The sequence below is a fragment of the Sceloporus occidentalis genome, unplaced genomic scaffold (assembly GCF_023333645.1).
Source record: "Sceloporus occidentalis isolate IW3139 unplaced genomic scaffold, rSceOcc1.0.p SCAF_2, whole genome shotgun sequence".
Lineage (NCBI taxonomy): Eukaryota > Metazoa > Chordata > Lepidosauria > Squamata > Phrynosomatidae > Sceloporus > Sceloporus occidentalis.
Window position 1 is genome coordinate 200,779,249 of NW_028316982.1, and position 18,335 is coordinate 200,797,583.

Here is an 18,335-nt window from a genome sequence, read left to right on the forward strand (position 1 = left end):
CCTTAATATTTTCTATTTGTACATACTACTATCTGTGTGTAGAGCATAACAGCAAAACCTAGTGGATTCAGTGGATAATCTAGTGGTTAATCACAAGTAGAATAGATCTCTTGACTCAACTGTTGAATGATATGTTAATGTGCAGGTAAATTCTATTGATTCAATGGGTTTATTTTAGTTTGTACCAACAACAGGATTCAGCTTGTAATATTTAGGATCAGACCAAGATATTTGTCTGTGTAGAGCAGAACAGCAAATAGCATCCCACACAAATGCAAAGACTCATCCAAATTAATGTTTCATAGTACCAAAATCAGACAAGTTGTTCTGGCATCTCAGAAAATCCCAACAATTATTCTCAACCCTGACAGTAAAATATAATAATCACAATTTAAATAAATAACAACTGCTGTTGCATAGTGCCCCATATTTGCTTCCTGGGATGGTTGCCCCACTAATGGTGGCAATTATATTGTTCCAGTATTCATGCCACCATGTTTAAAACCTGGGAAATGGCTCTGTAAGAGACCAGTTTGCAATGTTATTTTTTAAGCAGAAAGAATATAATGGCATGCTGAAGACCATCCATAACTGAGCAATACAATAATAGTCTGAGTCTCAGAGCACTACCCTATCACTGCTAAATTATGGATAATTTCAACATGTTATTAAATCCATTCCTCCTCAAAGCAACTTTCTAAACTCTGCAAGATACATGTCATCCCAATGCCTTTCTTTCTTTCTTTCTTGTTTATTTGCTGACTTAGCACTCACTGCACCCTTCAAGTAATGAGACTTGCATGCAGCCCTTTAAGTCAAAAGGAGAGCAGCTTAAATTACAGACATCAGGAAAGCTAGTCTGTCTTATCTTCAGTCTCATTGGCTTCTTCAGCAGAAATCTCTACCATATATTTTTAAAAGAATATACAGACAAAACTATTATCCACACTGAAATGTTCCCCCTCTTTTGACTGTCCTCTATTAATTACATGGTGATAGGATGCCTTGCCATGCCATTTGGGCTGGATTGAAGGTAGTTATATCAGACTAGGAATATAAGGCTGTCTTTTTAAATCATCTGGAAAGGTCCTTAGACATGTAACTTTGGTATGTCAATTGCCTGGTGCCCAAAATAGCATGCAGAGTCAGAGATACTGTATAGTTCTAATTTGGAGTGGATGCAGATATTCTATAGCAGGTGCTATTTGACAATATACCTTCTACTACTTCATTCTCTCTGTTATTTTGTTTGTTGTACCCACACAGCATACTTAAAGCAGTTTGATGCCTCTTTAACTGCACTGATCCATCCTTGAGAATTCTGGGATTTGTAGTTTGGGGAGGTACTACAAAATATCAAGTCTACTATGACTAATGAACTACAGATCTCTGGCAAAGAATTCTAAATATCTTACATTACTACACATCCCAGGGCTATATAAGGTAGAGCCATGGTAGTTAAAAGAGTATCAAATTGCTATAACTGTGTGGTGTGAATATACCCACTAAGTATAAAAAATATTAATTTTGTAGAAAGTGGGAGCATTTCAAAGGATTTTGCAACATTTTTAACTTTAGAAATTAAAATATGTGGATTTCTTAATTTGCTACACATATTTATAATAATAGCCTGAAAAAGCTATTCAGGTGGCTCAATCAAATGTTTTCTTGATTAAACGGTGATCGCAAACAGCTAGCCTTAATAGCGCAGTCCTATGCATGGCTTCTCAAATACTATGTACTGAATAAAAAGGTAAAGGTAGTCCCTTGGCATGAATGTAACTGACTGTAGGGGTGGTGTTCTAAGTTACTAAGCCAAAGAGTCAGTGCTGTCCAAGGACTACTCCAGTGGTCATGTGGCCAGCATGACTGCACTGAACGCTGTTACTTTCCTACCAAAGTGGTACCTATTTATCTACTTGCATTTTAATGCTTTCAAACTACTAGGTTGGCAGAACCTGGGAATAGGGACAGGAGCTCACTCTATCATGCAGCACTCAGGCCTCAAACTTCCAACGTTTTGATCTTGTGATCATCAGAATTGGTGTCTTAACCTCTAAGCTACCACATCCGTATGTATTGTATAACTGAGCTCAATTAAACTATATATATATAAGATGGCAATCCATTCCATCCCATTCCTGTCCCCCAGTATCTCCTCTATAATGCATTTCCACTACAGTGCAATGTTGCCTAATTTCACTCATTGATGAGAAACATGAGCCCAGAACATGCATGGGATAATTTTATTCATACCATTGCAAGGCCTGCTACCCCACACCTTTTTTTGGCAACGCAAATTCCTTCAGATTTTGGGCTGGTGTTATAGCAACAACCATGGAAGGTATTATTATTATTATTATTGTTATTATTATTAACCTTTATTTATAAAGTGCTGTAAATTTACGCAGTGCTGTACATACACTCTTTTTAATTAGATGGTTCCCTGCCCTCAGGCTTGCAATCTAAAAAGACACGACACAAAAGGAGAAGGGAATGGTGGTGGGTAAGGGGATCAGGTCCAGCAGTTTTTCTCTACCTCTGAGGCCTCGACCAAGGGAGATGGACTGGAGGGAGGGCCTGGCATCTTAATGGATACTTTCATAGTAGCTTCCAGTGGTTCAATTTGCATTAGAAAGCTCCTTTCCTGAATCATACCTGCTTGTGAAAGTAGGCAGGTTAGAACAGTGGTGAGCAATGCCAACCATTTTTCATGCCCTTGCCATCTCCACCAAATAAGGTGTGACAGAAGAACATCAACACAAAAAGCGAAGGGAAAACAAACCACCATCAGTTTTGCTCTAAAACAAGGTGTATAGGGAATATGCACCTAGGGATGGAAAGAATATTCTCTTAGAATCATAGAATCATAGAGTTGGAAGAGACCACAAGGGCCATCCAGTCCAACCCCCTGCCATGCAGGAAATCTCAATCAAAGCATCCCCGACAGATGGCCATCCAGCCTCTGCTTAAAGATCTCCAAGGAGGGAGACTCCACCACTCTCCGAGGGAGTGTGTTCCACTGTCGAACAGCCCTTACTGTCAGGAAGTTCCTCCTAATGTTGAGGTGGAATCTCTTTTCTTGTAGCTTGCATCCACTGCTCCGGGTCCTAGTCTCTGGAGCAGCAGAAAACAAACTAGCTCCCTCCTCAACATGACATTCCTTCAAATATTTAAACAGCACTATCATATCACCTCTTAACCTTTTCTTCTCCAGGTTAAAGATCCCCAGCTCCCTGAGTCATTCCTCATAGGGCATGGTTTTCAGACCCTTCACCATTTTAGTCGCCCTCCTTTGGACACGCTCACGTTTCTAAATTTCCTTTTTGAAATGCGGTGCCCAGAACTGGACACAATATTCCGGGTGGGGTCTGACCAAAGCAGAATGGAGTGGCACTATTACTTCTCTTGATCTAGACACTATACTTTTATTGATGCAGCCTAAAATTGCATTGGCCTTTTTAGCTGCCAAATTGCACTGTTGACTCATGTTCAATTTGTGGTCCATTTGGACTCCTAGATCCCTTTCACACGTAGTTTCATTCAGCCAAGTGTCTCCCATCCTACATCTGTGCATTTTATTTTTCCGCCTAAGTGCAGTACCTTACATTTCTCCCTGTTGAAGTTCATTTTGTTATCTTTGGCCCAACTTTCTAGTCTATTCAGGTCATTTTGATTTTTGATCCTGTCCTCTAGTGTGTTAGCTACTCCACCTAATTTGGTATCATCTGCAAATCTGATAAGTATGCTCCCAATTCTGTAATCCAAGTCATTGATAAATATGTTAAACAGAACTGGCCCCAGGACAGAGCCCTGTGGGACCCCACTGGTCACTTTTCTCCAGGATGAAAAGGAGCCATTGTTGAGCACCCTTTGCGTTCGGCCAGTCAACCAACTACAAATCCATCTAACCGTTACCTTGTCTAGCCCACATTTTACAAGCTTGTTTGCAAGAATGTCATGGGGAACCTTGTCAAAGGCCTTACTGAAATCAAGATATACTACAGCATTCCTTTCATCTACCAAGCTGGTAATTTTATCAAAACAAAGATATAAGATTTGTCTGGCATGACTTGTTTCTCAGAAACCCATGTTGACTTTTTTGTGATTATGTAATTGCCATCTAGATGTTCACAGACTCTCTGTTTAATTATCTGCTCCAGAATATTTCCTGGTATTGATGTCAGACTAACTGGACAATAATTGTTAGGATCCTCTTTTTTTCTCTTTTTGAAGATGGGGTCAACGTTTGCCCTCCTCCAGTCTGCTGGCACTTCTCCTGTTCTCCAGGAGTTCTCAAAGATTATTGCCAATGGTTCCGATATTACATTAGCCAGCTCTTTTAATACTCTTGGATGTAGTTCATCAGGTCCTGGAGATTTATATTCATTTAGATTAACCAGGTATTCCTGTACTATCTATTTACTTACTCTGCTGAATTTCCCCAATTCTATCCTCTGTTCCATTTTCCTCAGGTTGAGCACCCTTTGCCTTTTCTGAAAAGACTGGAGCAAAAAAAAGTGTTGAGTAATTCTGCCTTTTCTCTTTCCCCTATTAACATTTCGCCATCTTCTCCACGCAGTGGCCCTACCGTTTCCTTCTTCTTACTTTTGCTATGGGCATATCCAAAAAAGCCCTTTTTGTTGTTCTTAGCCTCTCTACCAAGCCTGAGTTCATTCTGCGCTTTAGCTTTTCTGACTTTACCTCTATACATACTATCTATTTGTTTGAATTCCTCTTTGATGATTTCCCAATTTTTCCATTTCTTATACATGTTCCGTTTAAAACATAGCTCAGCTGAAAGTTCCTTATCTTTCATCCTAGCTTCTTGAGACATCTCCCATTTTTCTTCCTCATTGGAACTGTTTGAAATTATGCCTTCAGTATCTCCCTTTTGAGAAACTGCCATCCATCCTGAACTCCCTTCTCTTTTAGTATTCCTGACCATGGGATCACTTCCAATATTACTCTAAGTTTATTGAAATCGGCTCTCCTAAAGTCTAGAATGTGTGTCTGACTATGCCTGGCTTCTCCTTTCTATTGTATAACAAACTCTAGGAGAATATGGTCACTCCCACCTAAGGATCCCACCACTTGCACCCTATTAACTAAGTCTTCCCTGTTGGTTATAATTTCCCAGTTGTGAAATGTGCTTCCCGATAGTCAGAAACCCCTGTTGGGAAGAATTATAGAACAGAAAGATTTTTCCACAGCTTTCTCCCACTATTTGAACATCTCAAAGTGTTTGGTGCTTTCTACACAGTAGAAACGCATTGTGTGTGTGTGTGTGTGTGTGTGCAGGAAACAATGTTTTTTTGCACAAATAAACCCCCATGGATTTTCCTAAGTAGAAAATTCCTCCAGAGCTCTTCAACATACAACATACATCAACATACATCCCCATCCACAAAAAAGGAGACACAAAAGACTGCAACAACTATAGGACCATAGCACTAATCTCCCACACACAAGCAAAATTATGCTCAAAATACTACAACATAAATTCTGTTAAGGAAATCACAGGAATGAATGTACAGGAACTAAGCAGAGTAGTGGAGCACAGGGAGTCTTGGAGATGTCTCATTTACAGGGTTGCCATGGGTAAAGATCAACTCAAAGGCAGTTAATAACAACAACAACAACATAGTATAGAATACTATAAAGAACCTCCATTTTCATTCCAGTTCCAGCATACTGTGGAAAAGTAATACCACAACAGAGTTAAAAGTCTCAATAACACAAGTATCTTTTTGACCATGCTACATGTTTACTAGTTACATAGCATGCAGAAAGCTGTCTTGTATTTCCTTACCAAATTATAGACATGTTGAGGAGGGAGGGAGAACCTTATTGGAAATGAAATGGGTGAGGAGGGAAGATGTAATAGCTCTCTCCCCAAAACAATCAGAATAAACACTGTATTTCACACACCCCAGAACCCATCTCTAGCTGGAACACGCAGGGGGGAAAATCCATTGGCATATCCTTGTACATGTAATTCACTAAGAAAGGGGGAGAGAAAGAGAGAGAGATTGCTGGATGCTACACCATGTGGAAATCTAGAATGGTCCTTAGCTTATTTTGAAGGGTGATTAGATCAATTCAATTTGGTTATAGGGATCATACAGATCCTCTGCTCCAACAACTCCACTGACTGCCAGTCTGTTTTTAGGCATAATTCAAAGTGTAAAGTCAAAGGCTTTCATGGCCGGCATCCATAGTTTTTTGTGGGTTTTTCGGGCTATGTGGCCATGTTCTAGCAGAGTTTCTTTCTGACGTTTCACCAGCATCTGTGGCTGGCATCTTCAGAGAATGTTTTGCCTGGAAAAACTGGGTGTATATATACTGTGTGAGCCTGGGAATGCAGGAGTGATTTGCATGTGTATTGTTCTGAGAGGCTAATGTAAATGAGGATTAATGTCTGCTAATTGGTGATCAATTATCTGCTGGGAAAGTCCCTGACTCTGAATGGTTTCCCATTTACATTTGCTGAGTCCTTATTTTGCTATTCTTCAAGACTGGTAGCCAAATTTTGTTCACTTTGAGGGTTTCTTCTTTCCGGTTGAAATTATTCAGATGTTTGTGGATCTCAATGGCTTCCCTGTGCATCCTGACATGGTAGTGGTTGGCATGGTCCAGAACTTCAGTGTTTTCAAACATTATTTTATGCCCAGGATGGTTTGTGGCATATTCTGCTACTGCTGATTTTTCTGGCTGGCCCAGTCTGCAGTGTCTCTCGTGTTCCTTGATTCTTGTTTGCACACTGTGTTTGGTGGTCCCTATGTAGACTTTTCCACAGCTGCATGGTATGCGGTAAACCCTGTTCACCAAAGTCCCCATAATGGACACCATGACACTCATCCAACAGATTTTTCCAGAAGACATCACAGCCCTGTTCAAACATTGCCTCACCACAAGCTATTTGCAGTGGAACATTGGATTCTACGAACAGAGAGATGGAGTAGCAATGGGAAGCTCTCTAAGCCCGGTGATAGCAAACTTTTACATGGAATACTTTGAAAAGCAAGCCCTGGAAACAGCACCGAAAAAGCCCACAACTTGGTTCCGATACGTGGATGACACTTTCACCATCTGGAGCCATGGAGAAGAAGACTTGGCTGTATTCCTGAACCATCTGAACAACATCCACCCCAACATCCAATTCACTATGGAAAAAGAAAAGGAAGGAACACTGCCATTTTTGGATGTCCTTGTCATCCGCAAACCGAACCTATGTTTGAGTCACACAGTATACCGAAAACCCACACATACAGACCGATACCTGCACAAGAACTCCAACCATCACCCAGGACAAAAAAGAAGCACAATCAAAACACTGGTAGACCAAGCAAAACGCATCTGTGAACCCCACTTCTTGGAAGATGAACTGAAGCACTTGGAGTGGGGTCTACAGGCTAATGGTTATTCCAGCTCAGACTTCAGAAGGGCTGCCAGGCCCAGAAATACCCAGAGAAGTGAAGATAAGCAGCCACCCAAAGGGAAGGTATTTTTACCATACATCAAAGGAGTCACAGACAGAATAGGCAAAGTGGTGAGGAAGCACAACCTTCAAATGGTTTACAAACTGACAAAGAAAATCCAGCAAATGCTTCACTCAGCCAAGGACCAGAGAGACCCTCTCACAGCCGCAGGAGTTTACTGCATACCATGCAGCTGCGGAAAAGTCTACATAGGGACCACCAAACACAGTGTGCAAACAAGAATCAAGGAACGCGAGAGACACTGCAGACTGGGGCAGCCAGAAAAATCAGCAGTAGCAGAACATGCCACAAACCATCCTGAGCATAAAATACTGTTCGAAAACACTGACGTTCTGGACCATGCCAACCACTACCATGTCAGGATGCACAGGGAAGCCACTGAAATCCACAAACATCTGGATAATTTCAACCGGAAAGAAGAAACCCTCAAAGTGAACAAAATTTGGCTACCAGTCTTGAAGAATAACAAAATAAGGACTCAGCAAATGCAAATGGGAAACCATTCAGAGTCAGGGGCTTTCCCAGAAGATAATTGATCACCAATTAGCAAACATTAATCCTCATTTACATTAGCCTCTCAGAACAATACACATGTAAATCACTCCTGCATTCCCAGGCTCACACAGTATATATACACCCAATTTTTCCAGGCAAAGCATTCTCTGAAGATGCCAGCCACAGATGCTGGTGAAACGTCAGAAAGAAACTCTGCTAAAACATGGCCACATAGCCTGAAAAACCCACAAAAAACTATAATTCAAAGTGCTGGTTATAACCTACAAAGCTCTATAAGGCTTAGGACCACATGAACCTCCCTGGACTCTAAGATCTAGAGAAGAGGCCATTATTTAAATCCCACCGTTTTCACAGATATGGGTGGTGGATACACAAAACAGTGCCCACTCATTGACTGCCCCTAGGTTCCTGAACTCCCTCCCTAAAGAGTCTAGAAAAGATCCCTCCCTTGCTGTCCATCTGTTGGAGGGCAAAAGTTTTTTTATTATTATTATTCCAACAGGTTTTTAAGACTGATGATTTTTAAGGAAAGTGCTTTTAAGAGGGTAATGTATTTGGTTTACATTCTCTTTCTTAACTGATTTTTATCATTTTAAGTGTGTATTTGAAATTATTTTAATATTGTTAATAGTTTGATTCTATTTTAATGTTGACCTTTTGTATGTTTTTAATTATATTGTAGTCATTTTAATATATAAGATGCCTTGACTCCCAATCATGCAGAAAAGGCAGGATATAAATAAAGGATAGTAATAATAATAACAGGGTTAGTCCAGCAGTTACTCTTCTCCATTGTGGTTATATGGCACTTCCAAGTTCAGAGACAGTGCACTTCTGATTACAAGTTGCTGTAGAAACAGTGGGAGGAAGCATTCATATTCATAATGTCCATATTAGATTTCCAGAGGTACTATAGGAAACCAGATGATGAACTAGATAGGTCCAGACCCCTCCGGCCTGCTTGGCCAGTGGGCTTCATGGCTGGTGGACCTAAAGCATAATTTTTCCAAGAGATCCAGCCAACTGAACTCTTCTTACATCTTTACACAAGACAAGGAGTATTCTAACCAAATATATAATGACAGGGAAACCAATCCCCATCATCACCATTCCCTTCAAATATTCTGACAGATGAAGGCAAAGGATGAACAAGCTGGTGGTTCCTATATTTTTTTTTTTAAATAAGTTTTCCCCATTAGACCACTTTTCTCTTGTGCCCTAAAATATGGTGTTCTTCTACCACAATATTTTGACCATGAATTTTCACTCATTGCCTAAATACCATGAAGGCACCATATCACTTCTAATCTTAGAAGCAAAACAGGATCAGGCCTGATTAATACTTTGGAGGGAGGTTACCAGGGAGTACCAGGTGCTATGAGATATATTCAGAGGAATGCAATGGCAAGCTACCTCTGAGTGAGTATTCCTTAACTAAGAAAACCCTGAAGTTGAACCCTATGAGTCATGGGGCCACCCTAAGTCAACAGGAGATTTGAAGGCACATATTTCACTTTAGTTTACCTTTTAACACTGATAATGCTATGCATAATGTTGTCAATGCTATATACTCTTCTCTTCTCCCCACCCTCCTTTCAAATCTCAGGAAGGGAACAACTGAATTAAATTATGTAACCAAAGAAATTATCATTCAAAGATTTACACACAAAAGATTCACCAACAGATTCACTCAGAATCTAGAGCACAATGCACAACAATCAGGGCTTGGTTGTGAAGGCATATGCTATGCCAAAAATGTCTGCAGAGCCATTGTGAATGTGAAGTTATTGCATACTTTCCTTGAAAGTTTTAACAGTATTTAAAATATATAGCATCAACTTTCACAGCTTTAAACCCAGCTGCTGCTAACCATAATTTAATTATGGCTGGTGCTTCATAACTAAGGTTTGAAGCTGGTTTCAAAACCTGGTTAAAAATCAAACTATAAATCAGAGACGTTCCACTTATAGAATTATGTGAAAGTGAACAAGGGTATCAAGATGAAAAGACAACCATTAGAGTATGGCCTCTAATGCCATGGATAGAAGACAGATCATCAAAAAAATTTACGAGACAGCAATACAACAATCATCAAATCATATAACACACCTGTGAGTACAGATAACTAAGGTGGTAATGTGTCCTACTTTACAGAGAGCAGCCAATTTGAAGGGCTGTCAGAAGCCAGTTTTTTCTTCAGAGATGTCCTCTATGTGAAGCATTGTCTGCTATAAATTGACAGTAAAGATCATTCACACTAAAGAACTACAAGAAGGGAGAACAGGCAAGGCCCTTGCAGTTTCCCATCCATAGTCAGCATCAGGATAACACTTATGGAATATCTTCAATCTGATCATTTGGGGGAATAGAAAATCTTTCTAGGATAAATCAGACACCTAATCCAATATTGTCTTGCCTCCTGAAAACCAACACTTTCTATCTTGTTTGCATTGTATCCTGATTTGTTAACCCACATCAAGGCTGTAATTATGCCTCAGAACGGCCACAGTATATTAACAGTTGCATTCTGTAGCCCACATTTTACTAGCTAGTTTGAAAGAATCTCATGGAGGACCTTATCAAAGGCCTTACTGAAATAAAGACATGTTATATCCATAATGAAGGTGTGCATTCTACTACAATTTATCCCAGGGCTTTTACAGATGTGAGTTAGCCCAGGGAACAAAATAGTGGGAGAGTGATCATAATAATAGTACGCAGGCTGAACACATTATGTGTCTTCCAGCTCTTTGTGTGGAACATCACAGTAAAATCACTTCATTCTGTGCCTTTTTCTTTGAGTCTTCAGAACTATCTTGCAAAAGTTATACTGTTCTTTAAATTGTAAAACTCTCTGAGTCCCAGGTTTTTGTTTTTTGTTTTTTTGGATGGGGGGAGCAGCATACAAAGAAGAAGAAGAAGTGGTGGTGGCGGCGGCAGCAGCAGCAGCAGCTTAGAAAACAGAGGGCAAAATTAATATGAACAGTAGACCCAAAATAATGTTTTGCTAACTTTATGAAGAAAATCCATGTATTTATTAAAATAAAATCTCTACAAATATCCTGTAATCAAGTTCTAGCTTTACTTTTCTTACCCCACAATACTGTTCCTCATTGAATATTTGTGGAGGGAGAGGGATTCCATTTTGTGGCTTCTTTTCACCAGGAACATTCTCTCTCATCCATTTCCGATTGTCTTCATCACAGGCTATGTCCATTTCTTTAAAATCAATCTTGTTGGCCTCTAAGAAGCCTACTACTTCTTGCTGTTTCTTCTTTATCTGAGTGGAAAGGGGAGGAAATAAATCTGTCATTTAAATTTTAAACTTAATGGATATATATATATATAGTCTTTATTAAGAAAAATAATATATATATGACAGGACTCTTTTATTCAAACTATAGGTGCAGTTTCATATGGGACCTATGAACTCAATAGAAAGAATGTATTTGGCCAAGGCTGAACTCAGGTAGCAAAAGTGATCACTGTTTATGGAAGCCATTCCTACACATATGTTATGTAGTTTTCTGGCCTATTCCAGCTGCTCCCCTATGCAGGCACCCTCCAAGATGACAGTCATCCTTCTTGTGAAGTTTAAAACACACTTTTTTGGCAACATATGATAACACAAAATATCATGCTTCTCCCTTCAAATTCTTCTCTCAAGACACCCTCTCATGCAAGGTCCTCCCAACAACACACAAGTTTTTCTTTTTTCTTGGCTTGCAAAACTGTGTCTAAAGGCCACACACAGTGTGATTTTACATACAGTGCTACCTCGGGTTACGAAATTAATTCGTTCCGCGGCGCCGTTCGTAACCCGATACATTTCGCAACCCGAAAAGGCGCTGGAAAGCCGCTGGAAAGCCGCTAGCCGCGCTTCCGATTTGAATTTCGCGCCAAAACGCGCCGAAATTAATTTCGTAACCCGAAAAATCTTTCGTTACCCGGAACAGTTTTTTTAAATCTAACTTTTTCGTACCCCGGAAATTTCGTAACGCGGTCAATTCGTATCCCGGGGTACCACTGTACACAATAAAAGAAAAGTAGATCAGAGGTCACTGACAGGCTTACTCCCTAGCATATGTTTTTAGGGTTGTAACATTAATTGGTACATCTGGAGCATCTGAACTGGTAACCACCTTGGGAGAAAACAAAAGCATCCAGCTGAAAACTGGCATCTTCTTATCCCAGCTGCCTCAGCTTCCATGGAAGCTTCCCTTTCTATTTCCATTCAGCTGGCACTGATTCATTCATGTGGTCAGCTCTGGGAAGACTTTTATCTATTTATCCAAGTGGCTAACCACACAAAATGATGAAACACAACTTAAAAACAACACTTTGACACACTAAAAAGTGTTAAAATTTCCAAAGAGAATAAAGCAGATAGCTAACAAAGGGCCTGAACAGACAGGCCAAAATAAAGCTGCTTCAGGTCACTTTGGAGGTATGCTGTTTAAATTATGCATGCACCTTAAGAGGCTGGAAGCCACGCCAAAGACTAGAGCGCAGCTTTGGTGCAGTTTCTGGACTCTTAAGATGCATGTGTAATTTAAACTGCACACCTCCAAAGTGACCCGAAGCAGCTTTATTTTGGCCTGTCTGTTCAGGTCCAAAAATTTTGCATAGGCAATGGTTCTTAATACATGTGTTAGTTTTTCAAGTGCCACAAGACACTGCTTTTACTGCAACTGACCCTCCCCCTGAAACAAAATAGTTTTTTTAAAACAAAAAATGTGTTGTCTATGATGGAAATATTTATAAAATCAAAGTAATTTTTAAGCAAACATACAACTGAAACATATGTTGTGTTTGTTGTTTAAATACAGTATTCTAAATTACAAAAGATCTGTTTTATAGTTGACAGTTTAGGATTATACCAGGCCTTGACACTCAGGGCCAGACTCTGAAATCTAGGAATGCTGATCCATTTTCTTTTTATACTTGAGGCATCCATACTGAGAAACTATCCAGTTTGAGACCACTTTAACTGCCATGGCCCAATGCTATGAAATTTGGGAAAGTGTAGTTTGTTGTGGCACCTAAGCAGAGCCCTGAGCCATTGAGCCATGGCAGTTAAAGCTATCTCAAACCGGATTAAGTCTGCAGTGCAGATGCAGCTACTGTTGCAAGAGAGTTCAGTGAATTAAGTCCAACCAGAGTGATGTTTTGGTTTTGGATATTGTGCATCCTGCTTTGAATGAGTAATTTAGAAGGAGCAGTGCTTGGAAGTAACGAGTTACAAGTAACAGTAACCTGTCACTAGTTGCTTTGGAGTGTACGCAACCCTTTTCCCCTGAAAAAATATAACAAAGTAGTGGAGAAGAATTAATGTCACAATACATTAGTTGCTTTCATGATTACAAGAAGACTGCTACTTTTTAAACACTGTAGCCAGTTATTAGAATGAATGAATTAGAAATTCTGGGAGGAAAGCACTATTTAGCTAATTTCCATTATCATTCCCTGTATGTTTTAATCTCTAATATTCATATATATTAATTTTGCCAAGATCTTCACAACAATTAATGTTTTGGCCACTGATTTGAGTTGAAGATTGTGCTCTTCATTTCTGCATTTTTCAAATTGCTATAGTAATTACATACTATGCATAGCCTGACAGAACTGTCTAGGTTATATGCTTCAGAAATCAGATTTTGTGAAATGATAAGAAATTTGTTTTCCTGTTCTCTCCTTCTCCCAGTCCTTTTATTTTTCAGGCTCTTGTCAGGCCTTTGGACATCATCTATACAAAAGCACCATGGCATTCAGAAGCACTTGTGTAGCCAGTGCCCCAATTAGTCCAATATGAAAATGACCTGGAAAGGGGTTATAATAATGGCACATTTTAGGGACATTCATCATATTCTGCCATTACAGTATGCAAACTTTATGATATGGTTCTGTCAAAATTATGACCAGCAAAAAAGGCACCTTACTCCAAAATTGCAGTAATCTTCCTGCCAACTTCATAGTAACTTAATGCCATGATGAAATGTCATTTTGAATGAGCTCACAAAGACCATTGTTGCTTGTGATGCCAATGGAGCCCTGGTGGCGCAGTGGTTAAATGCCTGTACTGCAGCCATTCACTCAAAACCACAAGGTTGCGAGTTCAAGACCAGCAAAAGGGCCCAAGCTCGACTCAGGCTTGCATCCTTCCGAGGTCGCTAAAATGAGTACCCAGACTGTTGGGGGCAAATTAGCTTACTTGCTAATTAGCTTACTTGCTGTTCACCGCTATGATCTTTGGAATAGCGATATATAAATAAAACAAACTATTATTATTATTAATCGTCTGATTTAAAACTCAACCTCTTCTAAACAAGATCTGTGAGTGACAAAACCAATTAGGCTCATATAAACAGTATAAGGGACAATGAGACTGCACACAACCATTTTTCTTATTCTATTGCCTTTCTGCAATTGTTGATGTACCCACTGGGGCATCTTGAACAACAATCTTACATCTAATAAATCAGCAATCAAATATCAGCTAAAAGGTAAAACAGCAGCATTCTCCCATGAACAAGCTCCAGAGGGAACAATTTCAGCATAGCTACAGCATTACATTCACAGCGTGAACCTATGCCCATCTGCTCAAATACAAATCCTGCTTAGTGCAATAGAACTTCTTTGTGGATATTTAGAACTGAAGCCTGGGAGAAATATGTGTTCTTAATTGCAAAACAGTACTCAAATCCCAACCTTCCCCCACTTTTCCTTGAAATTAACTTATTTAATGTTGTCTTGGTATCTGCCCAGCTAGCTCAGGAACTGCTGGGTTTTCCCAACAGCCAGAAATGATAACAGAATACAACAACAAGCAGAAAATATCAACAACAAAGAGGGGGAAAATGAGGACTCAAGCAATGATTCAGCAACAATAAATTCATTTTCCTAAAAAAAAAAAAACATCTCTCCACAGACAACAGTTAAAATTTGGCAAGATGAGTGAGATTCATAAGAGAAGAATTTTGGGGCACTAGAACATAAGTGCTACAGAGACAACTAAGTTCTTCAATTCAGATACTATTTTTCTGGGTTCTTGGTTTTTGAGATGTGGAGGTATCTACTTAAGATTTTGAAAAGCCAGTTAAAACAGTTGGTTCATTTTCTCCTGTGGTGAACATGGGATCTTGGAAGAGCAGGAATCTGAATGGTCGTAACACCATTACCAGTAACTGCTGCATCTGCACTGCAATAGCAATAACAATAACAATAACAATAATAGGATTTATTTATATACCGCCCAAACACTGGGAATCCGAGCGGTTTACAACAGAGGGGATAACAGACGGTTCCCTGCCCTCAGACTTACAATCTAAAAGACACGACACAAAAGGAGAAGGGAATGGTGGAGGGAAAGGGGATGAGGTCCAGTGGTTCTTCTCTCCCTCTGTGGCCTGGACCAAGGCAGATGGACTGGAAGGAGGGCTCTTCTTCTTCAGGCTAGCCCTGGTGGAGCTGGGCCAGCCTATTCTCTCCCTCACAGGCCGAAAGATGACAGTTAAGGAGGGAGGGCGCTCTATCTTCAGGCTAGCCCTGATGGAGCTGGGCCAGCCTACTCTCTCCCTCACAGGCCGAAAGATGACAGTTATGGAGGGAGGGCTCTTCTTCTTCAGGCTAGCCCTGATGGAGCTGGGCCAGCTTATTTTCTCCCTCACAGGCTGAAAGGTGACAGTTATGGAGGGAGGGCTCTTCTTCTTCAGGCTAGCCCTGATGGAGCTGGGCCAGCCTATTCTCTCCCTCATAGGCAGAAGGATGACAGTTAAGGAGGGAGAAGCCTCTTTCTTCAGGCTAGCCCTGACAGAGTTGGGCCAGCTTATTCTCTCCCTCATAGGCCGAAGGATGACAGTTAAGGAGGGAGAAGCCTCTTTCTTTGGGCTAGCCCTGATGGAGCTGGGCCAGCCTATTCTCTCCCTCATAGGCCGAAGGATGACGGTTAAGGAGGGAGAAGCCTCTTTCTTCAGGCTAGCCCGGACGGAGCTGGGCCAGCCTACTCTCTCCCTCATAGGCTGAAAGATGACAGTTAAGGAGGGAGGTGCCTCTTTCTTCAGGCTAGCCCTGACGGAGCTGGGCCAGCCTATTCTCTCCCTCACAGGCCGAAGGATGACAGTTTATTATTATTATTATTATTATTATTATTATTATTATTATTATTTATGTTTCCCTGCTTCGATCCACCGGGAGAGTTAGTTACAGACTAAAAAAGCACAAAGTGTTTACATAAAAATTCAATTAAAAGCAGCTAAAAACAATAAATTATACAACATCATACCGTAACAATAGCATCAACAAACAAGGCAGGGATCATACACAGACAGGGCAAGTCATTCATATCAGGGGGGTATTCATATCAGGTGGGGTATGCTTGGCTAAAAAGTTCGGTTTTAATCACTTTTGTAAATGTTTCTAATGAGGTCGCCTAGCGGATCTCCTCAGGGAGACTGTTCCAAAGTCTCGGAGCTGATGTTGAAAATGCTCGTTGCGAAGTAGCAACATACTTAGAGGTTGCTATCTCCAATAGGTTCTTACCCGACGTTCTAAGAGTGCAAGGTGGATTATATAGGGAGATGCGGTCCCGTAATTAACTCGGGCCCAAGCCATGTAGGGCTTTTATAGGTAATAACCAACACCTTGTACTGTGCCCGGAAGCAGATAGGGAGCCAGTGAAGATCTTTTAAGATAGGTGTAATATTGTCAAACCTTGATGAACCGGTGACCAATCTGGCTGCCATATTTTGCACTAACTGAAGCTTCCGAACTTGGTACAAGGGTAGCCCCATGTAAAGCACATTACAGAAATCTAGATGAGAGGTTACCAGAGTGTGTACCACCGTTTCAAGGTCCCTTTGGCCCAGGTAGGGTTGCGGTTGGCGTATCAACCAAAGTTGATAGCAAGCACTTCTGGCCGTTGCATCTACTTGAGATGTCAATTGCAGGGACGAGTCCAGAAGTACTCCTAAACTGCGAACTTCATCCTTCAGGGGAAGTGTGACCCCGTCCAGGACAGGTTGACAAATTTCCTTCCTTAGGCCCGAGGAGCCTATCACAAGTACTTCCGCTTTCTCTGGATTCAGTCTGAGTTTGTTTTCCCTCATCCAGCCCATTACCGACTCCAGGCAGGCATTCAGAGGAGAGATGCCATCCTTAGTCACTGCATCAGTCGGAGACATAGAGAAACATATTTGGGTGTCATCAGCGTACTGATAACACCGTGCCCCATGTCTCCAGATGATCTCTCCCAGCGGTTTCATGTAAATGTTGAACAGCATGGGGGACAGAATAGCTCCTTGAGGGACACCAGATGTCAGTTCCCTCTTAGAGGAGCAAGTGTCCCCCAGCTTCACCATGTGGAATCTGCCTGAGAGGTAGGATCGGAACCAGCCCTGATGGAGCTGGGCCAGCCTACTCTCTCCCTCACAGGCTGAAAGATGACAGTTAGGAGGGAGGAGCCCCTTTCTTCAGGCTAGCCCTGATGGAGCTGGGCCAGCCTACTCTCTCCCTCATAGGCCAAAAGATGACAGTTACACACTGGATTATTTCTGCAGGTCGGATGCAGCCTATAAGATACAACTGGTCACTCATCAGGCTTGTTGGGTGTATTTTGAATTTCACTGTAATTGCAAGTCCATTAATCAGAGCGAGATGTAAACGTCATACACTTAGAATAAAGAGACTCAAGGGTACATTTTGAGCCTAGGATTTAGGGCCTAGGATGTTTCCAGAACTAAATTAAATTTACAACCCTTTCATTCGTGTTATCCCTAGCTTGTTCATTTCAGCCTAATTTAAATGGCAAGGATCATTTTGTTGCCATTACTTTTTTAAAAAAACAACAACTCATAGTTGTAATTGACTACAAATTAACTCCATAGATCTGAGAGAGCCGAGCTCTTTGTCCATTCCAATCGAAGGCCAAAACTTCACTTTATGCTGAATATGCCAACTATGTCTTCATTTAAAAAAAAAAATCTTGGAAGGGTATGTGTGTGCCTGTGTGCAATTCTTAAAAGGAACTGCCCAGATAAAAAGAACTACTGTATTTCTCCATTCATCATAAACAATGCAATTCACTACCATAAAATCTAGTTATGGCTGCAAATTTGGATGCTTTAAAACATGGTTAGACAAATTAATGGATAATGAGTCAGCAGTGGCTGCTAGCCAGAATGGCTACACATCACCTCTGGAATCAGAGGCAATATATCTCCATATATCAGTGGCTAGGGAGAGTTAGATGAAGGGAGCAGTTGGACTCATGTCCTTGCTGAAAGGTTGCCTATAGGTAACTGAATGGCTATTGTGTGTACA

General features: G+C 40.7%; 1 protein-coding gene across 3 annotated transcripts in view; it reads right to left on the minus strand.

The window, feature by feature from the left end:
- Positions 1-18,335, minus strand: part of SH3BGR (SH3 domain binding glutamate rich protein) — a 51,815-nt gene that overhangs the window by 21,406 nt on the left and 12,074 nt on the right. For all 3 annotated transcript variants that reach the window (XM_089511990.1, XM_089511989.1, XM_089511988.1), the window contains exon 2: positions 11,113-11,298. In XM_089511990.1, the coding sequence (XP_089368116.1) occupies positions 11,113-11,298 (186 nt within the window). The remainder of the gene's footprint in view (positions 1-11,112; positions 11,299-18,335) is intronic.